This window comes from Bos mutus, chromosome 12 (genome assembly GCF_027580195.1).
Source record: "Bos mutus isolate GX-2022 chromosome 12, NWIPB_WYAK_1.1, whole genome shotgun sequence".
NCBI lineage: Eukaryota > Metazoa > Chordata > Mammalia > Artiodactyla > Bovidae > Bos > Bos mutus.
This window is the reverse complement of record NC_091628.1, coordinates 12,290,717-12,316,219: the sequence shown is the minus strand read 5'-3', so window position 1 is coordinate 12,316,219 and position 25,503 is coordinate 12,290,717. Positions and strand designations below refer to the sequence as shown.

The following is a 25,503-nucleotide window of genomic DNA, read 5'->3' as shown; positions in this document are numbered from 1 at the left end:
TATCCAAGAAAGAGTTTAATCTTTGCTTGAGAATACAAGCGTCACAGTGAATTGTTATTAATGAGCTGAAACAGCGTTCTAAGTCCTTAAACGAGGAGGAACAGAATATATAACTTGAGGTGGGAAATACACGTGGCAAGTTAAAGGATTAAGCGAAAGTTTCTATGTTCCGTTTGTCAAAATGAGGTAGATTGTGCATGCTAAAGAAGGAAAACAAATTATAGGCGTTGAACTGCTGTTGAGCAAGATGAAGAGCCAGCAAACAGAGGTGCTGACGTTTACACAATGAAGTAGAAACAAATCAGCAACCACTTCGTAGTCTTGTGTGCTTCACGACTACAGACTCCTACTCACAACGGGACTTATTTTAGGTGTGCTATGATTTTTTTGTATGATGGTAAAGTGAACATAAAATGAAATTCACTATTTAAACCATTTTATAGTGTATGATTCAATAGCATAAATGCTATTTATAAGTACATCCATAAAAGCTATTTATGAGTACATCCATAATGTAGTACAATGATTATCACTCTCTAATCTCAGCTCATTCTCATCCCCTCAATGATATCACGTTAATCCGTTATTTTTTTCATAACATTATACTTTCCCTTTCCGTGTGGATCACCTACCAGGCTGTGAACTTGTCTTCTGCTTCTGAACCTTCTCCTTTTTGAATTTGGGCACAATACGAAATACCGTGCTTCTGCTATTTCTCTTGGTGCAATCCATGGGGGGCTCCTGTTTGAGTCGATCAAGGAAAGAATTTTCTCAGGATATTAAGAGAAGAAAAACCCACTCTGACAGCAGAGATAACAGAGGAAGAGGTTATACACACAGAACATTGTTGGAGTGATAACTCCCTCCCCAGAAGTTCATGGTGTTGTATACTCCTGAAAATGTACTGATTCCTGCAAGATGACTTTGTTCACATAAAAGCTTTTTCTCATTTGCTCAAGAAAAGTGCATTCGAAAGGAGGACAGTAGTCTCCCCGACCAGGACAGTAGTGTGGTTCCCCTTTCCATGGCTTCTGTTACCTGCCGTCAACCTCATTCTGAAAATACTACATGAAAATTCCAGAAATAAACAATCCGTACAAGTTTTAAGTTGTACCCTTCTCTGAGCAGCATGATGAAGTCTTGAGCCATCCTCATCCATCCCGTCTGTGAGTCCCTTCATAACCAATCTGAGTTATCTGACCAGGTGTTGTGGTATCACGGTGCTTGTGTTCAAGTCACCTTATTTTACTTAATAATGGTGCCAGAGAATAAAAGTAGTGATGCTGGCAACTCACATATGCTAAAGAGAAGCTGTAAAACGCTTCCTTTAATGAAAAGACCAGAGTTCTTAATAAGGAAAAAAAAATTGTATGCTGAGCTGGCTAAGATCTACGGTAAGAATGTATCTTCAGTCTGTGAAACTGTGAAGAAGGAAGAAAAAATTCACGCTAGTTTTGCTGTTACATCTCAGATTGCAAAGGTTATGGCCACAGTGCGTGAGACTTGCTCAGCCAATTTGGAAGAGGCATGACACCTGTACAGGAAGATATTTTGAGAGACGGACCACACTCACATAACTTTTGTTACAGTGCATTGATCGTTATAATTGCTCTATTTTATTATTGCTGTTGTTCATGTCTTGCTGTGCCTAATTTATAAACTCAACTTTATCCTAGGTATGTGTGTGTGTGAGGAAGAGCATAGTACATGTAGGGTTTGGTCCTGAGGTTCCAGGGGTCCCGTGGGTCTTAGAATGTATTTCCTGCAGATAGGGGAGGATGGCGATATTTAAAATGTATTTCCTCCTGAACATTTCTTTTTTCAAAAGGTGTGTTCAAATTCTATTGTCACAAAGCGCACACATTTATAAACAGGTTGAATGTTACATACCTCATCCTCATTCGGGTGTAAGATATAATAAAGCCATGGAATCTCTGTTAACTTCTGTAGCTCCACTTCCACGGAATGTAAGGCATTGGATACTCGCTCTTCATGTGGAGATTCCAATTGCTATTTAACAGCAGATTAAAAACCGAGATAAAACAAGCCTTAGAGACCAACCTCAAACCCTCAAACAGAATAAACTATTTCACTGACACTGAACATCCTCACCTCTTGTGAGACGAGACAGAGTGTTGTTGGTTTTAACACAAAGGAATAGAGAAAAAAGAACAAATTATTTTATACTGACTTCACTTAAGCAAATTTGCATAGATTTATCCTCACTTCCAAAAGGTAGTATAAGCAACTAGTGTGACTTAAATAATTTCACAGCAAACACTATTGCTATTGGTGGTTTTTTCCTATGCAAATCTCTTCTTCCTTCTTATCCTTGCATCCCATCTGCCTTGACATAGTGAATAATCTTATCATTTTAACTTATTTGTAGCAAAAAATCATTTTTATTTACATAGGCTATGGTGTAAACAAATAATGATATTTCAAATTGGTCAAAAACATGTCACATAAGAAGAATCACCTGCCACAAAAATCTTTTGGGTAAAGATTAATAAAATAATAACTAAAATAATAACTTTAGGAGGAAAAAAGCCTATGGATCTCAGAAAAATTGGTGATAAAAAAGCTGTTGTACAAATCAGGAAAAGCTAAATGGCTTGTAAACTGGAAGAAGATTTGGAAACTTTAAAGAGAATTTAACTGGTCACCTCTTGCCCATTCATTTAAAGCACTTATCATCACTATTTTTTAAAATTTTTTGGCTACACGGGGCAGCATGGGGAACAGTTCCTTGACCAGGGATCAAACCCCAGCCCACTGCATTAGGAGCTTGGAATCTTAACCACTGGACCACCAGGGAAGTCCGTAAAGCAGTTATTAAAAGTCACAAATTCGATAAATAAATAAAGGTGAAATCAACACTGCTACAAGCAGAATTGGGAGGCGCTGAATTCTAGCCTTGGCCTTGTTACTAACTATGCCCCCAAGGGATGATGAATTGATTTGAGGAGTCTTAGTTTCCTTCTTGGGCTTCCCTGATAGCTCAGTTGATAAAGAATCTGCCTGCAATGCAGAAGACCCTGGTTCAATTCCTGGCTCGGGAAAATCCGCTGGAAAAGGGACAGACTACCCACTCCAGTGTTCTTGGGCTTCCCTTGTGGCCCAGCTGGTAAATAGTAGAACATGACTACACAATTTCGAGGATCTCTTCTGGCAAATCGAACTTTGATAAATGATGTCAAAATTGTACAGTACCTATATATAGGTTCACGGGGATTGAATTTATTTATTTTGGTCACACTGCAAAGCATGCAAGATCTTAGTTCCCCAAACAGGGATGGAACTCACACCCGCTGCAGGGGAAGTGTAGTCTTAACCACTGGAACACCAGTAAAGTTCTGGTTGACAAGATTTTAAACTGAAAGTTTAGAGAGAATATTATTATTATTTTTTATGGACATTATTTTTTCCCCTCTGTTCTTCAAATGCTCTCAATTCCCCTCTGTTATGCAAATTCTAGTATTTCTAGAAGCTAATAAAAATACAGAAATTCTCCACCATATCATATAAAGTTATCACTTTTATTTTAGTCTAAGTATGTATGTCTTATAAAACTGATAAAATAGTCATTGTGTGTGCTATGTGCTAATAAGTGGCTTCAGTTGCATCTGATTCTTTGTGACCCTGTGGACTGCAGCCCGCTAGGCTCCTCTATCCATGGGATTCTGCAGGCAAGAATACTGGAGTGGGTTGCCATGCTCTCCTCCAAGGGATCTTCCTGACCCAGCGATTGAACCTATTTCTCTTATGTCTCCTGCATTGGCTATATTCATTCTATAAGCAAAATAAAGAGTGTAACTTAGCTGCTCTCAAATATGATTGGTTTTTTATTTTGATATCAATATTGCCAAACATTTAAAAATCATCCACTGGTAAAGGGGAATTCCCTGATGGGCCAGTGGTTAGGACGTATCCTTTCACTGCCGTGGACCAAGGTTTGATCCACAGTCAGGGAACTAAGATTTCACAAGCGGTGCAGTACAGTCAAAAAATAAAAATTTCACTGATGTACATTTTCAAGCCAAACATCCATGTTTGACTATGACAGAAGAATTAAAAGTGCATAAGAATCCTATATTAACAAAATATAATTGATTAATATTAACCAAGTAATACTCAATGGGTACTTTCAGTATAGAGAGCTAAAATATAAAATAAGTTATGCTTCTAGTTCTTCTCGATCAGCAATTATCTTAAATATATTTCAAATAACATAAAAAAAATACATGTCCTTCATCTAGTAATTGGTACTGAGGTCATGACTTGCTGGATTTCCTATAGGACTAATTTTAGAAGAGCAGCAAGAAGATTTTGGTTAAAAATATAAGTGTCAAGAATAACCAAGATGATTTTCCTATTGGTTTTATCAAAAGATATATCCAATATTTCTTCCTAAAAGTTTCTATTCACGACCATAGCAGAGGCAGCCACCTCTTGCCCCAAGGAAGTCACTCTTGAGTTTCCCTTGGAAATGGGTAAAACCAATTGATTCATGCAGCCTTTAAGATTCTCTTCTCAGAGCAAAGGATGCTTCAATGGCAATATTCTTCTGGACAGCAGCCAATCACCTCCAATCACCTCTCTCATTCTTTCACTATGCCAGATACTATGATTTTTATTCTCACTTTTATTTAGATGTATAAATTTTCCCCAGCAAGAGATAAAATTATAGTAAACAGAAATGTTTTAAGATTATCACCTCATCTATCAATTAATGAAAACTGTTACAAGGAATTTAAAAATAGCTAATACATTAGGCTTTCTACATTTACAACAGCATGTGTGAATAACCTAAAATTGAACACTAGGTGGCGAACAGACCCAACGCTAGAACATTTCCAGGGTGAGGGAGGAAAAGCCAGCAAGGGAAGGATTCTTGGCAAACCAGACAGAAACATTTACAGAATCCTAGCACTTATGCTTGAGGTCCAAGGACTGTGGTCTGATTCACACTTGGCCTCAACTCGATTTCCAGCACAAATCTTGAGTTAATCCAGGGCTAGGTCTAGTTCCTGAAATTTAGTTCTGGACACACCAAGTCTAGAAAGCATCATCTAAGCCAATCTAGAAAACAGTAACAATTGTATTTCAAAGGTTAATTTCGGAGACACAAGACCTCCTCTACTTTTCTGCATTCATGGGTGAACAAGTCCTTGAAGAAGGTCTCACTGTCTGTAAAGCCCAAGATTCTCAAAGCTGACTGGGGAGAGCAGGATTATATAAAGACATGATGACAGGGAAGCTCTACTCCTGCTGTGGTTTAGTTTCAAGGTCGTCTCTGACTCTTTGTGACCCCATGGACTGTAACCCATCAGGCTCCTCTGTCCATGGGATTCTCCAGGCAAAAATACTGGAGTGGGTTGCCATTTCCTTCTCCAGGGGATGTTCTCCACCCAAGGATCAAACCCGGGTTTCCTGCATTGCAGGCAGATTCTTTCCTGACTGAGCTATGAGGGAAGCCCTCTACTCCTGTTAGCCTGAAGTGTACTCCCAGGCACAGCCGTATAGTTTCTTGAAAGCAAAAGCGAGGTGAAAAGGAAGCTCTAGAGATGGGGGCCAGAGCCTGCCTGTGCATTAGAATCTGGTGAATGCATGCTCCCAAATGAAGGCAAGAACCATACATTTATCATCATTCTGATGTTATCCATCATTTCTTTTCCTTACCAAAGGAACCCTGCCCACTAGTAAAGATTCTGTTTCGTTATATAGGGCCTTCACATTGATGGCTATTTCAGTGGCAGTGTCTCTTGTAAGACTCTAGGAGAAAAAAACAAACAAACAGAGACATCAAAGACAAGTAGTTCTGTATTAAACTGGGATTCAGTCATCAGAGAGTACATTTTATCTTTCTGATTTAAATTCACATTGCAAATCTTTTAAAAAATCTGCCAAAATGCTCTTGTAACTGCAAAATTTCACATTCACATTTGTTAGCAGGATTACCTCTTCTACATCTTACAGCACAGAACCAAAAGAATACGCTGACTATAGTAAACACACAGAAACACATCTCGGGCACACAAGCCTATATATGCTGGTGACAGAAGACACATGTTCCCACAAAAATTAAGTCAAAGAAACTTATGTCTTAAAAGGGGCATTATCTGATCATATTAGCTCTATCCATTGAATTTCACTTTCATTAGTTCCAACCAACCAGACTGATTTTTAGACTTTCATCTTGAGGATGAACACTTCTTTTTACACTCACTTAGGCAACTTCAACTAAATAATTGAAAGGATAAAAACAATGCCATGTATCACTTGGCAAGTGAATATAACTTCAAGAGTCAGATTCTATCCACCTGTTGTAACTTCTATATTAGAAAACTGACCAAATTTACTGATGCAGTAAAACAAAATGATGAATTATTTCAGTGGACAGCTTCAACACCAAGTGATCAGTTCTAGTTAAACGCATGATACCTAGGTGTGCCCTGTATGAAAGGTGCAGGGGAGAAGGTAAAAAAGAGGAATGGTGGGTACTTAAAAGGACAAGGAGTACAAGGAAGATGGTAGGGTGCCAAGTGAGTCAAAGCAAAACAGAAAAAAAGTGATGTGAACTTAAGAGCAGGAGTGGGAAAACGGTGGCAGGAAAGGAAAATCAAGAAAACTCTGGTCATAAGTGAAGGGTAAGCTTTCAGTAGAGACTCATATACTGTTTTCTTTCAAAGCATGAGGCATGTTTAAAGTATCAACCTCTGTACGTAACACCAAAAAATGTGCGGAATGGGCATTTACCATTAGCTCCTCACCTCTGGGAAGCGTGGGTTGGCTTTGTTCAGGGCGTGGGAGCAGGCGTTCACCGCGTGGGCCAGCTCCTGCTCCAATAGACAGTGGATGGTGGCCGCATCGCAGATCCTGGAGGCAGAAACAAGACCCATGAACACACCACTCTTCTGAGCACTACTTGAGTTTTCTGAAGTGTAGAAATGGTAGAATAAAACAAGTAAAAAAAAAAAAAAAAAATCACGAAAGGGAAAATTTTTTTTAATAACTGCTCAATTATAAATGGCACAGGGTAGATTTACAAAATTCAAACTCTACTGCAACAAAAAATGTGTGTATGTGTTAGGCGCTCAATCATTTCTGACTCTTTGTGACCCCATGGACTGAGGCCGCTAGGCTCTCTGTCCATGGGATTTCCCAGGCAAGAATACTTGAGTGGGGTGCCATGCCCTCCTCCAGGGGATCCCGGATTCGATGCAGGGATCGAACCCGGGTAGCCCACATTGCAGGCAGATTCTTTACCATCCGAGCCACCAGGAAACAAAAAATACCAAGCCCCAAATCTTTTATATAAAAAGTTAGGCCTATGGACTCTCCAGGTGGTTAAGAATCTGCCTGCCAATGCATATCAAACACAGGTTTGATCCCTGGTCTGGGGAGATTCCTCATGCCTTGGGGCAGTCAATCAAGCCCAAGTGCCACAACTACTGAAGCCCGCGCACCCTAGAGCCTGCGCTCCACGAGAGAAGCCGCCGCAACGAGACGCCTGTACGCTGCAACAAAGAGGAGCCCCTGCTCACTGCAACTGGAGAGTCCGTGGGCAGCAACGAACACCCAGTGCAGCCAAAAATAAATTAATTAAATTGAAAAAGACGTTAGGCCTAGCATCAGAGATACGCATACTGAGGTGCTACTTGGAAGCACAAGATACAGTAACACTTCATTTTGCATTATCGCTGGAAAGTTGAGAGGGGTCCCAAATGTAGAGTGTAGACACATCTTTTATTCACTGGAAGTTTAACCAGGCACAGTTACAACAGATTCAGTCAGTTCAGTTCAGTCACTCAGTTGTGTCCGACTCTTTGCAACCCCATGGACTGCAGCACGCCAGGTCTCCCTGTCCATCACCAACTCCGGGAGTTTACCCAAACTCATGTCCATTGAGTCAGTGATGCCATCCAACCATCTTATCCTCTGTTGTCCCCTCCTCCTCCCACCTTCAATCTTTCCCAGCATCCGGGTCTTTTCAAATGAGTCAGCTCTTTGCACTAGGTGGCCAAAACATTACCACATATATCATCATGCTAAGTGCTTTATATGCACTATCTAATTTAATGTTCACAACCTAACAGGTAGTTGTGGTTTTTCTCCACTTTGCAGATGACGACATATGAGGCTCAGAGAGCGTTAGTATGTACACAAAGCTAATCAGTGATAGAGCCTGGATTTTAGTCTATTTCTATCCAACGCCAAAGCCTGTTGTGCCGCAGTCCTCTGGAATCTAGACCTTCAAGAACAGTCCTAGAAAGACAGGATCTAGAAAGGCAGGGCAAAAAGGTCAAAGAGAAAAAGGAGAAATTCTACTGACTGCTAGAAAATGAGCAAGGTGTGCAATAAGCAAGAAGGTACGTCTATTCTAATCCTTTTGCTTCTGACATCTTCAAGCAGAATGATCTTCAATCCAGAAAGGGAAGAACAAAGGAAGAGACAGGAGTCCTCCATGGCTGAATCATGAGCGAAGGAGAAGAATTTAATTCTTAAGGATAATATGATAGATATCCAAGACACAAAGGAACTTGCAAACATCACCTAAGCATCCTTATCAATAACCTTGAAATCATGAGGAAGAGGAAGAACAGAGATGAGAAAATGTTATTCTAATTTTCAAGGCAAAAGAAAGTATTCAACATCAAGGGAACCCTTCCAACTGCTAAATGAATTTCCTACTAGGTGCAAGCTTCCCTGGTGGCTCAGATGGTAAAGAATCTGCTGCAAGTCAGGAGACCAGGGCTCGATCCCTGAGTCAGGAAGATCCTCTGGAGAAGGGAATGGCCACCCACTCCAGTATTCTTACCTGGAGAATTCCAAGGACAGAGGAGCAGGAGAGGCTGCAGTCCTGGGGTCACAGAGAACTGGACCCGACTATGAGACCAACTTTCACTTTTCTGCTTTTTCAAATGAATACACATTCTGAAAATTGATGAGTGAGCCTGATTTACTGGCTGATGGGGAATCATGTCCCCTCTTTTTTTTTTGGATAAGGATATTTGGTTGATTGACAGGATGATAATATAGGAAGAACATTGCGGTTTCAAGGGAGCATGCTTTAGTTTCAAGAAAACCAAGGAACCTCCATACTGCTTTCCATAATGTATATATTAGCTGGATTGTATTAATTATTTTACAATATATATGTATATCAAACCATCACACTGCATACTTTAAATATACAGTATAGAATTTTTATTTGTCCATTGTATCTCGCTAAAGCCAAGAAAAAAAAAAACACAAAAAATCCTGTAAATTGAAGTCAGCAGAACATGTTCACAGTATCTAAGATGTATTTACCTTAAAACTACTATGTCTGTGGATAAGAAGCTGAGATGCAGTTATGTGGATTTAGCTGGCTAAATATTAATTTTCCCTTATCTTTTTCCTAAGCTACTCAGTATCTTACAGTTATCATCCTTTATTCTAAAATGTTAAATACTGGTCTCCAGCAGTAGGGAGTGTGTATCTTTTTTCATATCTCTAACATCTAGCACAGTCTGGGCATCTAACACATATTTAAAGAGGAAAATAAGGAATGAGTGAGAGAGAGCAGACGGAGAGGGTGGGGAGGGGAAAGGAAGCAAGTTAGCTCCTCGGACTCCTAAGCTTTGCTTTCCTTCTTTTCTATTTCAGCGTTTTGATCAGTGACCAGGCGAAGGTGTGGGAAGACTTAACAGCAATCATGCACAGAACACCGAATATGCCGGACCTGCTGTGCCAAGGGCACTTCCCATGGCGGGTCTCACTTAACCTTCACAGTGACCTGGTCAGGCAGCTCTTACCCACGTTGGGTAGATGCCATTTGGGTGAAGAGGCGAGAAGACGCATGCCTGTGGTCCCGCCTCATCTTTGAAGTTTAATCCTGGTCATAGTGATTTTTATGTGCTTTATGTTCACAGAACTTTTTCTCTTTTTTAAATCTTCTCTTTCTGTCTCCTAAAATTAATTTCTGTGGTCTGGCAAAGTCCGTGATGTATCTATTGGAAACAGATTTTTGGACAGTTCCCACCCATTCCCACCCCCTGACTCTTCTTGGGAGTAGGGTTAATGTTTATATTTCCTTCTATATCCTATAAACATTTAATAAGTACAAAGCACCATATAAGTGAGTAATGTAGTATAAAGAGGGCTTCCTGGGTGGCTCAGGGGTAACGAATCCGCCTGCCAATGCAGGAGACACAAGAGACCTGGGTTCAATCCCTGGGTGGGACAGATCCCCTGGAGGAGGGCATGGCAACCCACTCCAGTACTCCTGCCTGGAGAATTTCATGAACAGAGAAGCCTAGTGGGCTACAGTCCACTGGGGGTCACAAAGAGTCAGACACGACTGAGCGACTAGGCACACACACACAGTAGAGACTGTATGTAAAGTGGGGAAATAATAACAAAAGGGTTATATATATAATATATATACATAATACATACATATATGCTTTATATGTGTTAAGTTGCTTCAGTTGTGTCTGACTCTTGCAACCCCATGGACTGTAGCCTGCCAGGCTCCTCTGTCCACGGGTTCTCCAGGCAAGAATACTGCAGTGGGTTGCCATTCCCTTCTCCAGGGGATCTTCCCGACCCAGGAATCAAACCCACATCTTTTACATCTCCTGCCTTGGCATGTGGGTTCTTTACCACTAGCGCCCTCTATAAAATAGGGCTTCCCAGGTGGCTCAGTGGTCAAGAATCCAACTGCCATGCAGGAGATGCAGGAGACTGGGGTTCGATCTCTGGGTGGGGCAGATCCCCTGGAGAAGAAAATGGCAACCCACTCCAGTATTCTTGCCAGAAGAACCCCACGGCCTGAGGAGCCTGGAGGCCTACAGTCCATGGGGTCGCAAAGAGTTGGATACAATGGAAGCGACTGAACACATATATAAAACACAAAATATACAAAATAACAAGAGTGTACATTAGGCAAGCTCTGCCTTGTGTTTCAGGAAGTCCGAGACCCGGCCTGTCGTGGTGTCGGAGTGGACTGATGAAGGCAAACAGGGATTTCTGAGGCACAAGGGAAGTAGCAAATGGAGGAGAACAGAGGCGTCCCTTCCAGAGACCCAGAACCACCGCAGAGACGGATTCAAACTACGGAAAGCAGAACGGGCCACGCCCGGTGTCCTCGCAGCCGCAAGGCTCGCGGGGCTCGGATACCTACCTGGTGATGAGCTCCTCGGCCGCCTGCGAGCACAGCTGCATCTGAGACACTTCCTCCGTGGCCAGGTCCGCCGCGTGCTGGATGTACAAGTGCGTTCGGAGAACTGGCTTACCCGAATCACATTTCTGCTTATCTTCCCAAGACTTCAGGGTGCTTTCAAAGGCCTATTTAAAGTCAATACGTAATGAACTGTGCGCTTAGAGCTAAACGCACACAAATAAATGTGTATGTAGATAGTACACATGGCTTTAAATGGCTTTAAATTGGCTTTAAATGGCTTTAAATTGGCTTTAAATGGCTTTAAAACTACTAGTAGTTTTTCCTAATCCTAACACTTCATGAAATATATTGCAAGGACGAAGAAGATATCTTAAAGTTTTCTCATATATTACAACAAATAAAAAGTAATGTAATTGATGATCATTATATCAGAAAGTTTTTAAAAAGCTTCAACTTATGCTTCAATATTTACTACTGTATGAATAACAAACCGGATGGATGTTGTAGTCTTATTTGTTATGGGTGTGACCTTAATTAAGAATACATATTCTGGTAAGGCAAAACTGTCAAGACAGAAAAAGATGGGGGTGCCAGGGGTTGGAATAAGGGAGGGAGGGATGTGAGGAGGAGGACAGGAATATTTAGGGCAGTGAGACTACTGGGCATGTATCTGTAACGGTGGACACAAATGATTATACACTTGTCAAACCTATAGAATGGAGAACACAAACTATTACTTCAGTGAATAATAATGGATCAATAGTGGTTCATCAGCTGTAATAATGTACCACACTAAACCAAGATATTAAGGGGAACAGAATAGGGAAATACAATAGGGGAATTCATGTGCTTGTCAGGGAGGTGAGGACATATGTGGGACCAGAAACAGAATCCTCTACAGTTTCTGCTCAATTTTTCTCTAAACCTAAAAAAAGAAACCATTTTCAGAACTAAATATTTTTTTCATGTTTTTAAACTAGAATGATCTACATGTCAGACTTAAAAGACAATTTAAATCTTTTCCCTGGGCTTCTGTTTTTCATGACAATTTACTTTTTACAGGTTGAACAGACTCTAGAAGAACTTATTTTCGGTTACGTACCCTGTCCCTGGTGAGCATCTGAGCTCTGTTCTTGTGCACGATCTTGATAATCCCTGGAGGCTGAACCCATGCTTCTCCGTCCACCTGCACTGGGACTCCTCGTCACCAAAGATAGTGATCTTTACTGTACGGCACTGAAACAAAGCGAGTTATTTGAGAGTACAACTCATCTGACACTCAATCTTGTTGTATTCAAAGTTGACTCTTAGTCCATTCTGTGGAATGGGATGTTATGCTTTTCCACATAGGATGACACAGTAACAACTGGAATAACAAGAAAGCCCATTATTTTATAGATGAATATACAGCGTACGAGTCATTGGAATAGCTTCTCAACAGCCCAAGCGGTGAGGGCTTCTCAGCTGGCATTAGTGGTAAAGAACCTGTCTGCCAATGCAGGAGATTTATGAGACACAGGTCTGATCCCTGGGTCGGGAAGATCCCCTGGAGGAGGGCATGGCAACCCACTCCAGTATTTGGGCCTGGAGAATTCCATGGAGAAAGGAGGCTGGCGGGCTACAGTCCATAGTGTTGCACAGAGTCAGACACAACTGAATCACCTTAGCACGCACATGCACACAAGTAGTGAAGTCAGGTTTGGGTAGGGAAACCAACCTGGGCGATTCGATGGTGCTGCAGTTTAATGACCCTTGAAACGGCCATTTGCACGCTGTCAAATATTGCAACGACTTCTAGGATCTTGTCATCAAATGATGGTGCAGCAAATATCTGAAAGAAAAACCACATTACACTTTCACTAATACAGTTAAGGTTTAAATGAAGTGGCCCACCAAGCAATGTAAACCCTGCAACATATATATTTTTTAAAATATATAAAAATAGGAAGCAGAAAAGTAAGCAAATATTATCAGCAAATGATACTTCAAGGACAAAATCACTGAAGAGAGCTTAAAATAAACTTAATAAAGGTTTGAAAACCCATGGATATAATACTCATGCCCCTCTTATAAAGCAATCTTGACAGGAGTAAACTAATATATTTCCAAATGATTCATCTTGGTGTGTGTGTGTGTGTCTGTGTGTGTGTGTGTCTGTGTGTGTGTGTGTACTGTGCTCAGTCGTGTCTGACTCTTTGCAACCCCATGGACTGTAACCCGTCAGGTTGCTCTGTCCATGGAATTTTCCAGGCAAGAATACTGGAGCGCATTATCACTTCCTACTTAGGGAATCTTCCTGACCCAGGGATGAAATCTGCGTCTCTTGTTTCTCCTGCATTGGCAAGAGGATTCTTTACCACTGCACCACCCAGAAAGCCCCATCTTGGCATGAGATGTACTAAATATCTGTTCATACATAACTCAGGTATCTCAATTAAATGATGCATGTAACTTTAGGAAACTTTAAAATTTCAGAATGTGATGCAGATTTCAGAAAAGTAAAGATAATGCCCACCACTGCGCCACCTGGAAAGCCCCGTCTTAGTATAAGATGTATTAAATATCTGTTCATACATAACTCAGGTATCTCAATAAAGTGATGCATGTAATTTCAGGAAACTTCAAAATTTCAAAAAGTGATGCAGATTTCATAAAATTAAAGGTAATGAACATGGAAATTGCAATCGGGTTCACTTGGTATATTTTAAGGGAAATTTTTCAAGGTGTTACAAGCGGTGTCTGTATGTGCTTTATTATATACCTTACTACAATTTTTTAGGGCATTTAAGAACATGAAAAGAAATCTCAGAAGATGAAAACACGTGGGCTTACTTTGCTTTGATGTTAAATGTATTTTCACAAAATTAACCTAAAAACTTTAAATTTCAGCTCTATTACTTTGTTCCTTTTACTCCCTCTTTTTACTGTATCATACATAATTATGCCTCTGAGACATTACTTTGCCAACAAAGGTCCGTCTAGTCAAGGCTATAGTTTTTCCAGTGGTCATGTATGGATGTGAGAGTTGGACTGTGAAGAAAGCTGAGCTCCAAAGAATTGATGCCTTTGAACTGTGGTGTTGGAGAAGACTCTTGAGAGTCCCTTGGACTGCAAGGAGATCCAACCAGTCTATTCTAAAGGAGATCAGTCCTAGGTGTTCTTTGGAAGGAATGATGCTAAAGCTGAAACTCCAGTACTTTGTCCACCTCATGGGGAGAGTTGACTCATTGAAAAAGACTCTGATGTTGGGAGGTATTGGGGGCAGCAGGAGAAGGGGACGACAGAGGATGAGATGGCTGGATGGCATGACCGACTCAATGGACGTGAGTTTGAGTGAACTCTGGGAATTGGTGATGGACAGGGAGGCCTGGCGTGCTGCAATTCATGGGATCTCAAAGAGTTGGACACGAATGAGCGACAGAACTGAACTGAACTGAGGGCTAGAACTGTGGACCTTAAAATATTTTGCTGGCATATCTTCTAAAAGAATTTTGAGAAACTATGAACCTTCTTGTAATTTTGTTTGACACATAAAATATTTCACTTTAACTTGGCAAAAATATAATTCCTATTTTAAATATTACTATTATAAGTATATTTATAAAATAGATAACAAAAATGGAAATGCATTTTCATTAATAAATATCAAACATAAAAATGAAAAAAAAAAAAAATTCAATGTAAAGTAGTACCATAATTAAAACTTTTACTGAAAATCTCAGGACACAAATTTGGGAACTTTTTGTTATCAGACTGCCTGGTTTTAAACTCTGTCTCCTCCACTTATGAATTGTGTAAACTTGTGTCAGTTTCTTCATTGATAAAATTTAGATAAAAATTGTGGCTATTCATATGATAATCTCAATAGATGCAGAAAAAGCCTTTTACAAAATTCAGCACCCATTTATGATTAAAACTCTTTAAAAAATGGGCACAGAAGGAACCTAGTAAAGCCATATATGATAAGCCCACAGTAAACATTATTCTCAATGGTGAAAAACTGAAAGCATTTCCTCTAAGATCAGGAATAAGACAAGGATGTCCATTCTTGCCACTATTATTCAACATAGTTTTGGAAATCCTAGCTATAGGAATCAGAGAAGAAAAAGAAATAAAAGGAATCCAGATTGTAAAAGAAGAAGTAAAGCTCTCACTGTTTGAAGATGACATGATACTATACATAGAAAACCCTGAAGATATTATCAGAAAATTGCTAGAGCTAATCAGTAAATTTAGCAAAGTCGCAAGATACAAAATCAATACACAGAAATCATTTGCATTCCTATATACTAACAATGAAATATCAGAAAGAAAAACTGAGGAGTCAATCCCATTCACCATTGCAACAAAAAGAATAAAATGTCTAGGAATAAACCTACCTAAGGAGACAAAAGAACTGTATACATAAAATTGTAAAACACTGATGAAAGAAATCAAAGATGACATAAACAGATGGAGGGATATTCCATGTTCCTGGGTAGGAAGGATCAATATTGTGACAACGACTATACTACCAAACGCAATCTACAGATTCAGTGCGATCCCTATCAAATTACCAATGGCATTTTTCACAGAACTAGAACAAAAAATTTCACAATTCATATGAAACACAAAAGACCCCAAATAGCCAAAGCAGTCTTGAGGAAGAAGAATGGAGCTGGAGGAATCAACCTTCCTGACTTCAGATTACCACTACAAAGCTACAGTCATCAAGACAGTATGGAACTGGCATAACAACAGAAATATAGACCACTGGAACAAGATAGAAAGCCCAGAAGTAAGCCCATACACCTATGGGTACCTTACTTTTGACAAAGGAGGCAAGAATATACAACGGAGAAAAAACAGCCTCTTCAATAAGCAGTGCTGGGGAAACTGGACAGCTACATGTAAAAGAATGAAATTAGAACACTTCCTAACACCATACACAAAGATAAAGTCAAAATGGATTAAAGACCTAAATGTAAGACCAGAAACTATAAAACTCTTAGAGGAAAACATAGGCAGAACACTTGATGACATAAATCAAAGCAAGATCTTCTATGACCCACCTCCTAGAGTACTGGAAATACAAACAAAAGTAAACAAGTGGGACCTAATTAAACTTAAAAGCTTTTGCACAGGAAAGGCAACTATAAACAAGGTGAAAAGACAAACCTTAGAATGGGAGACAATAATAGCCAATGAAACAATTGACAAAGGATTAATTTCCAAAATATACAAGCAGCTCATACAACTCAATGCCAGAAAAATAAACAATCTAATCAAAAAGTGAGAAAAAGATTTAAACAGACATTTCACCAAAGAAGACAAACAGATGGCTAACAAACACATGAAAAGATGCTCAACATCGCTCCTTATTAGAGAAATGCAAATCAAAATTACAATATATCAGCTCACACCAGTCAGAATGGCCATCATCAGAAAGTCTACATACAATAAATGCTAGAGATGGTGTGGAGAAGAGGGAACCCTCTTGCACTGTTGGTAGGAGTGTAAATTGGTGCAGCCACTATGGAAGACAGTATGGAGATTCCTTTAAAAACTAGGAATAAAACCACCATACGACCCAGCAATCCCATTTCTAGACATTTACCAAAGACATATACGTGAGGAAACCAAAATTGAAAAAAACACATGTATCCCTATGTTCATTGCAGCACTATTTACAATAGCTAGAACATGGAAGCAGATGTTCTGTAGATGTTTATCAACAGATAAATGGATAAAGAAGCTGTTTTACATACACAAAATGGAATATTACTCAGCCATAAAAAAAGAACACCTTTGAGTCAGTTCTAATGAGGTGAATGAACCTAGAGCCTATTATACAAAGTGAAGTAAGTCAGAAAGAGAAAGATAAATATCATATACTAATACATATATATGAAATCTAGAGAGATGGTACTGATGAATTTATTTGCAAGGCAGCAATGGAGAAACAGAGACAGAGAAGAGACATGGGGAGAGGGAAAGAAAGGGTGAATGTATGAAGACAGCAACGTGGAAACTTACATCACCATATGTAAACTAGATAGCCAATGGGAATTTGCTGTATGACTCAGGGAACTCAAACAGGGGCTCTGTATCAACCTAGAGGAGTGATCAGGAGGAGCTTGGGAGGAGGTTCAAGAGGGAGGAGACATATGTACACCTATGGTTGATTCATATTGCTGTTTGACAGAAAACAATAAAATTCTGTAAAGCAATTATCCTTCAAATAAAAAATAAATACATTTATTTTTTAAATGTGGGTTATTAAGTTATGAATGTGAAACTCTCAGAAAACTGTCTGCCTACCTAGTAGGAGTTCAAGAAACATTAGCTTTATTTATCTCAATCTCACTGATTTCTTCTTGAAATATTTAAGAGTGATGATGGGCTGACAAATAACTGGTTGCTAATTTAAATTTCTATACTCCAATAGGATTGGAATATATTCATATTATGAAAATTACAAATATTTTCCAATTTATTTTATACCTTAATCCCTGCCTGCACATCTAAGAGCTCTGAGAAATTGGTTCAGTGAGAGCCACTACATCATAAGCCTCAAATCAAAGGGCCTATCATTCGGTGTATATGACTCTTCAAAGACCATGGTAAACTTTCCAGTTTTATTGTTATATATGCGTTAATAAGTGTGTCAACTCTCATCTTTAGCACAACTGCATTTCTTAGGTTGTATTTTTTCTTTTTTAATAAAGGAGAGTATAAAAACAAAAATAACCATATTCCTCAATGGCCAAGTGAGCCCTTTGACATTTCTAAAAATTAAAACAGTAATAAAATACAAATTTAGAAAAGTAAAGGTACAGAAAAGTATTTTGGTAGGCAGAATAATATTCCCTTCCCTGCCTTCCAAAATGCCCATGTCCTCATTCCTGGAACCCGGGAATGTCACCTTACACGGCAAAAGAGCCTTTGCAGATGTGATTAAATTAGGAACCTTGAGATGGGGAGATTATCCTGGATGACTGGGGTGGGCCCAGTGTAATCACGGAAGTCATTATAAGTGGAAGCAGGAGGCAGAAGAGATCAGAGTGATGCAACGTGACAAGGACTCAACCGCCTCCATCAGCTATGGGGATGGAGGGAGGGACCTCATGCCAAGGAATGTGGGCAACTTCTAGACAGAGCAAGGGAATACTTACATCATCTTCTTTAGTTCCACCCCAAAAGTTAGTGCCTCCGGCATAGCTGGGGATGTTCAGCACTGCTATTCCTTGCAGACTGGGGAGAGGGATATACTGCCCGTCACACTGTAAAGTCAAAAGCTGAGAGGTCAGATCAAAAGAGCAAAACCACAAGTTTGGAAGACAGCAGAAGACCAAAGGCAAAGGACAATGGAGGAAAGTGGTGGTGACGTCAGCTTTCCTGTAAATATGTTCCTACACATTATCTTATTCTTTAATTTAAAAAATTTTACAGAGTAAATAATTATTTATTTACAGAAGTTGTTACAGAAAAACAAATTGAAAAAAAGTGTTTTATAAACCAACCTCAGTGTTCACTGATGGATAAATGGATTAAAAATGTGATATATATATATATATATATATCACATACATATAAAATATGCTGTGCTATGCTTAGTTGCTCAGTTGTGTCTGACTCTTTGTGACCCTATGGACTTTATCCCACCAGGCTCCTCTGTCCATGGGATTCTCCAGGCTGGAGTGGGTTGCCATTTCCGTTTCGAGGGGCTCTTCCCGACCCAGGGATCGAAACCCGTGTCTCCTGTACTAGCAGGCAGATTCTTTACTACTGAGTCACACATGAGTAAGTTCTTGCTGAAGAGAAGGTTTTAGCCTTTGTTTTGAAAGCAAGGAGTCTGCAGATGTCATACTTAAAACAGGTGCTGTATTTTCACTAATTCTCAAATTAAACTAATTAAAAATTAAAAAATAATTAACATAATTTTATTAAAATTCCATTTTAATGCCCAATGAAAATGATCTTCAACCTTTAGAACAAATGAGAATCTGGTCTGAACCCACTTTTCAAAAATTTTAAGTAAGTGCGAATACTTCCTAACACTAACCTCCACGAGGTGTTTTCAACCTTTCCTTTCCTTTGCAGGACAACATAGTCAAAGGCTCACACTGTATCTGGGCGCGTAGGGCAGTTCCCGGCACACAGCAGGTGCTCAGTGAGTGTTTGATAAATGAATGAACAGAAAGTATTTAGTTGAACAATAAACCTTTTCTGAACTCAACTGAACAAATATTTTTGTGTGCTTTAGAAAAAAGTCATATGAGTCACAAAGGAAATGGAAAAATGATATCTTCATAAATATAAAAGGAATACTAAAAACATTCAGAGCAGTCCTTAAAGATTTTATCAATGAACATACTATTTGCAAGCATAATACGGAATAAGATGAAAATGTCAAAAGCTCCATATGGTTTGCTGAATTTAACATACATGCATTAGGAAAACACCCAGGGTTAAGAGCTTAATGTCCATTTCATATAGTCTCAGGGAAAGTATGAGCAGTACAGATTCAATAAATTAAGGTCACCTGATTCAACTGTTTCTTTCAGATTCAGGAGTAAATTCAGGAGTGTTATATTTTTTGTATAATCTTCTCTAATCTCATATTTCCACTTGTTCATGATGCTGCAAAATGCTTTAAAACTGCAGTCACACTTTTTTTCTGATCAGTGTTTGCTTTTCAGCTCCTTTCATTAGGAACTATGGGAAGACAGGGGACCTGTTTGGAATCCTGTCACTTATTTGGTCAAATGCCTTAGACTTTCAGAGATTCATTTTGCTCATTGGGAAAATGGGCTAATAATACTTCGTCCACAGGGTGGCCAACAAGGTACGGGATGGGAAAACATCTACAACATCTAGTGGGGAGTCAGTAGATGTCTTTTTTCAGTTATATTACAAATTAATGTTTTACAGGGAAAAAAACTGGAGTTGAAGTTTTGGCATCTCCAGGTACCAACTGCTTGATCTTAGTTAGGTAAGTGACTTAAAATGAAATAATAATACTTGCCTCATAAAGAATAATAACTCTCATAAAGTTTAAATATTAAACATAATATGTAGAAAGCATTCAGGAAGCTTCAATTATTTTTGCTGCTGTTTAGTCACTCAGTTGTGTCTGACTCTCTTCTGACCCCACGGACTGTAGCCCGCCAGGCCCCTCTGTCCACGGGTTCTCCAGGCAAGAATCCTAGAGTGGGTTGCCATTTCCTGCTCCAGGGGATCTTCCCAACCCAGGGATTGAACCTGCGTCTCCTGCTTTGGCAGGCAGATTCTTTATTACTGAGCCACCAGGGAAGCCCTCAATTACTATACAACATGACTTAAAATGTAGCTATAGTCATTATTATTGAATGAACTAAATAAAGATAGAAATTACTATAAGCCAATTTTAACAAATTATGGAAACAACTGTTGTGAGACTATGGAAATATGTGAAATTACAAAAAAATGTGAATTAAACAACTCTTTGTTATATTTTATTAAGGATTACAGGTGAACATTGTTTTTCTCCTTCATGTATCTTGGTATTTAAAGGCCTCAAAACAGTATTTGATCATTACTTTACTTAAAATCTAGAACAAGCTGCTTGATGCATGTAAATTAGGTATATCTGGACCAAAAAGTCATCTTTAGGAAAAAATTTGAATCTTAATGACATTTTTCATTCATAGGTCAAAGGTATTTCTGCTCTACAAATTGCAAAATTTGATATTACATTATTCTACGTTTCTGGCATTCCCATGATTGTAGAGAGGATTCTAAATGTCATTCAAAGGTTCTAAATCTTCAGTACCTATCAGATTCACAGGGTATATGGCTTGAGAAACAGGGTTTATATTTGCATAATTCTTTACAGTTTAAACTGTGATTTCCTATATCAATGAATTATAATTCTGCACATAAGCATTATTTTATCCATTTTGCCATTGGAAAAGCCAAGGCCAAGGTCTTTGCTTTGTGCAAACTCAAAGTCAACACATGACTTCTATACAACACAACAGGGGAAGGCAGACTCCTGAGCAAAAAGCTGAGGTTTTTTGGCCAGTGACTGGCACTTGATGAAAAGGGATCTTTCTGAGAAAAATTCCCTAAGCCCTGGGTCTCTCTTCTCTACCTTTATCCTAAGTGATCCAACATCAAGGAAATTAATTTTTCAACAATGGACCTTCCATGGTCCTCAGGAGTAGCAGGCGTTTTGTTTGTTTATTTTTAACTATAGCAAAGAATTCTCTTAATTTTTCTACTTTACTTTTTGTGCATATTAACAAGATGCTTTCACCTAGTTTTCCTAAATTTACTTTCCTTTTAATCACTGAATATAAACTTCTGTATCAGGTCAGAATTATATCAAGTTCTGAATCTGAGGTTCAAAAACCAAGGGTCCACGGTTAGATTCACTGTCTGTTAACTACAATGGTAAAAACATATCTCTAATAGTCAGCAATCTCTGAAATCTAGCAATGCACTCAATTATAAATGTAGACAACAAACCACACATTGGCAATACAGTACTGTGACTTCATCACAATAGAAACCAATATTCTGTATTATATTACAGATGTTTCAGATATCTTTTAGTATCATTTGTGTTCATCATTACTTCAAAAGTAAAGTAAAAGTGTGAAGTGTTAGTCGCTTAGTTGTGTCTGACTCATTGCGACCCATAGACTGTAGCCCACCAGGTTCATCTGTTCATGGAATTCTCCAGGCAAGAATACTGGAGTGGGTTGCCATTCCCTTGTCCAGGGGATTTTCCTGACCCAAGGATTGAACCTCTTCTATATTGCAGGAAGATTCTTTACTATCTGAGCCACCAGGGAAGCCCACACTTACTATTATATATACCATTAGATTTTTGTCATTTGATGTAGCAATAAAGAAACAAATATATCACTCTACAATGCTTTAAAAACATTTTGTTAATTTATTTCAATATTATTTTATTTTGTGTCTATATATATTTAAAGAGTGCTTTAAAAACAATATTCCGAGAAGGGGTCCATAGTTTTTAATAGCATGCCAAAGGGTTCACAGATCAAAAAGTGTTAAGAACCTCTGCTTAATGGAGATTACAAAGCAGCTGCGTAGGATATTGTTCAGAATTTGGACCATCAATCAAAAAGGACAGAAACAGAACTTCTGAAGACCTGAAGGCTCTCCTAGAAATAAAGCAATCCAGTCATTCTCATTCTGGATAGTTCCCCAAATCCTAAAGATGGCCAGCTATGGGTCTTGACCACACAACACTTAACAAATTATGTAAATGATCATTTGCCTGTCTGTTTCCCTCTCAAGTCAGGGCCAGGACCTGTGCAAGCTTATGGGGCTAACAAAAACTTCTTACCCATCCTTAAGCAGAGTGTAGCTGACTAGGGGACATAAATAAGGAAAATGATTATACAGGCAATCCATAGGCAAGAACCCAAGTTAAGCAATGATGGGGTGGCCAACAATAGCATTTACAGAGTATGAGCCTTCCTGATTTTGTACCTTTTCAGCCAGTAACATCTATCTTCATTTCACAAGCAATGATAAATCAAACCAGTGGATCATGTAGCTGTGCTCTAGAGTGGCAGGTAAAATAGGTTTATTTTTGCTAGGACATTTAGTTGATAATGAATGAGCCAGACACGTCTCTAGTCCATATTTCATTACTAAGATAACAACTAAAATAAAAAACATTCTGTTTAATTCATTGAGCTGTCAACTTAAGATTTGTCCTGGTGGCTCAGACAGTAAGGAGTCTGCCTGTAATGCAGGAGACCTGGGGTTCGATCTCTGGGTTGGGAAGATCTCTTGGAGAAGAAAATAGCAACCCAATCTAATATTCTTGCCTTGAGAATCCCATGGACTGAGGAGTGTGGTGGGCTACAGTCCATGGGGTTGCCAAGAGTTGGAGAAAACTGAGCGACTACCAATTTCCCTTTCACTGTATGTAGTCTATACCTCAACTTAAAATATCTGGTTATAAAAAGATCCAAGATAGGAAAGACAAGCCTATCATCATAAACAGTGAGCTCTGGAACAAAGGTGAAGGAAAATAATACTCTAAAAATAAGTACACTTCTCGGGCTTCCCTGGTGTCTTAGTCGGTAAAGAATCTGCCTTCAATGCTGGATCCTGGGTTGGGAAGATCCCCTGGAGGAGGAGATGGCAACCCACTCCAGTATTCTTGCCTGGAGAATCCCCATGGACAGAGGAGCCTGGTGGGCTACAGTCAGTCCATGGGTTTGCAAAAAGTCAGACATGACTGAGCGGCTAAGCACACACATACACAGCAGACTTCTCAGAGCCATGTCCTCTATCTTCTTTTTCCTGTTACCAGATTAAAGAACTTTTGCTGTCCTTATCATCCTATTTAAATTAGAAAAAAAAAAAAAACTAGAAAATGTAAATGCTCAGAATCTCTTTTGATTTTATTAACTTGTTGTTAGAATTAACTGGAACAAAGTATACATTTAACTTAAAAACTATTTATTGTGAATGGTATTTTCAGAGATTTGTGAAACTTCAGGCATTATAGAATCAAGTCAGAATTTAGAAACTTAAATGAAAAAATCTGATAAAAATGCTTTCCTGGGAGGGAGGTTCCAGAGGGAGGGGGCATATGTATACCCTATGGCTGATTAATGGTGATGTATGGCAGAAACCAACACAACAATGTAAAGCAATTATCCTCTAATAAAAATAAATAAATTGTAAAAATGTTATCCTGTGTATGTACACACTTCCATGGTCTGGCCTTTTCACGGGGAACCTCAATTTCATAAAAGCATCTAAATTTCATGATCTAATGATAATGGTAATTAAGCGTATCACTCATATCCAGTGTCTAATACCTCCTTTGGCATAAAGTAGAAAACCACATTAATTTTTTTTTCCTCCAGTGTTTAAGCACTATTCAAGAGAATAAAGTGTGCCCTAAATGTCCTAAGTGTTAGTCACTTAGTCATGTCCAACTCTTTGCGACCCCTTGGTCTGTCCATGGAATTCTTCTAGGCAAGAACACTGGAGTGGGTAGCCATGCCCTTTTCCAGGGGATGGTCCCAACCCAAGGTTCAAACTGGAATCTCCTGCAGTGCAGGCAGATTCTTTACCATCTGAGCTACCAGGGGAGCCCATTCAAGAGAACAGTTAAGGCCAAATCAGCTCCACAAATAAACCTTGCAAGATAATCTGAAATTTCTTTACTATCAAGATGAACTTACTTCGAGTTGAACCCTCTGTTCCAAATTCTTGTATGATCTTTGTAATAATTCCCGAGTTCCAAGGACTCCATACCACATCAAGTTTTTAGTTCGGCTCCTGAAAATAAACATAGGCGGAGAATTTCTGTAACTATTATTTATTTACCCTTTAAACGCAGAGTGAGCCAAAGAGGTAATAAATGAAATTAAAGTAAAATTGCCTTTGTGTAATTACATTATCACTATTATCCAAATTACCTGCATTTTTCAGGGTGCTCCTCTCTCTTATTATTAAATTCTAATGAAATTTTTGCATCTAATCCAATCCCAAAGTAATTGTTCATGACACATTTTTCTGAATAGCCATCTCTACAATAAGGAAAAGTACGTGAAAGTCAATTTCAGGTTCATAACAACAATTACAATTTGCACACAAAATAACACTTGACACCATTTAAGCTTACATTTCCTATGAAAAGGGGAAAGTTTACCAGGAATCATTTCCTATTTATGTGCCATGCGCATGTCCCAGTGTGTCTTAAATTTCAGAACAAGTGACCTAAAGGGACTGCGGGCAGGGGAAGTGGAGACAGTAGTGGTAATGCTTTTTCTATTAATTGTAACAAAATCTTAGTTCTTCTACTTCCTATGTAAGCCCCTCACTACATACACAAATTAGAGGGCCTCACAGTCAGATGCTAATACTCTTTTTTTGGTCAGAAAGTCTCCTCCACACTTGTACTTTTATTATTTATTGAGCAGAAAACAACTAAATTAGTCCCTTCTTATAGGCGCTTTAAAAAAGTACAAAGGAGTGTGGCACAGTCCTTCAGGAGTGTCATTAGGGAAATGAGACATAAAAAAGCAAAGTTAAATATGGAAGTAAAACAAAGTATCAGTACATATTGAACAACTGATGTTTTAAAGGAATTTTAAGAAGGGAAGGGATCAGTATGAGCCAGAAACTCCCTGAAATAAGTAAACCTTGACGTTGAAAGATGGAAGAATTGGCAAGGCTGAGAAAAAATGAGGTGAAAGGAATAGCAAAATTACAATTATGAAGGCAGTGATGAATAAAACATTCCAGGGAAAAGTGTATGCAGCTGCGACTCACTTTGCCACTGGGTTGGTATCCGAGACCACAGG

The 25,503-nt window shown here is 38.9% G+C and overlaps 1 protein-coding gene across 1 annotated transcript in view; it reads right to left on the bottom strand.

Moving 5' to 3' along the window:
* DGKH (diacylglycerol kinase eta) overlaps positions 1 to 25,503 on the bottom strand; it is a 220,788-nt gene that overhangs the window by 22,147 nt on the left and 173,138 nt on the right. The window contains 11 exon segments of the mRNA XM_070380246.1: positions 633 to 741; positions 1,891 to 2,010; positions 5,683 to 5,775; positions 6,774 to 6,879; positions 11,171 to 11,334; positions 12,273 to 12,373; positions 12,376 to 12,406; positions 12,888 to 13,001; positions 18,325 to 18,432; positions 24,379 to 24,475; positions 24,616 to 24,726. Coding sequence (XP_070236347.1) covers positions 633 to 741; positions 1,891 to 2,010; positions 5,683 to 5,775; positions 6,774 to 6,879; positions 11,171 to 11,334; positions 12,273 to 12,373; positions 12,376 to 12,406; positions 12,888 to 13,001; positions 18,325 to 18,432; positions 24,379 to 24,475; positions 24,616 to 24,726 — 1,154 coding nt within the window.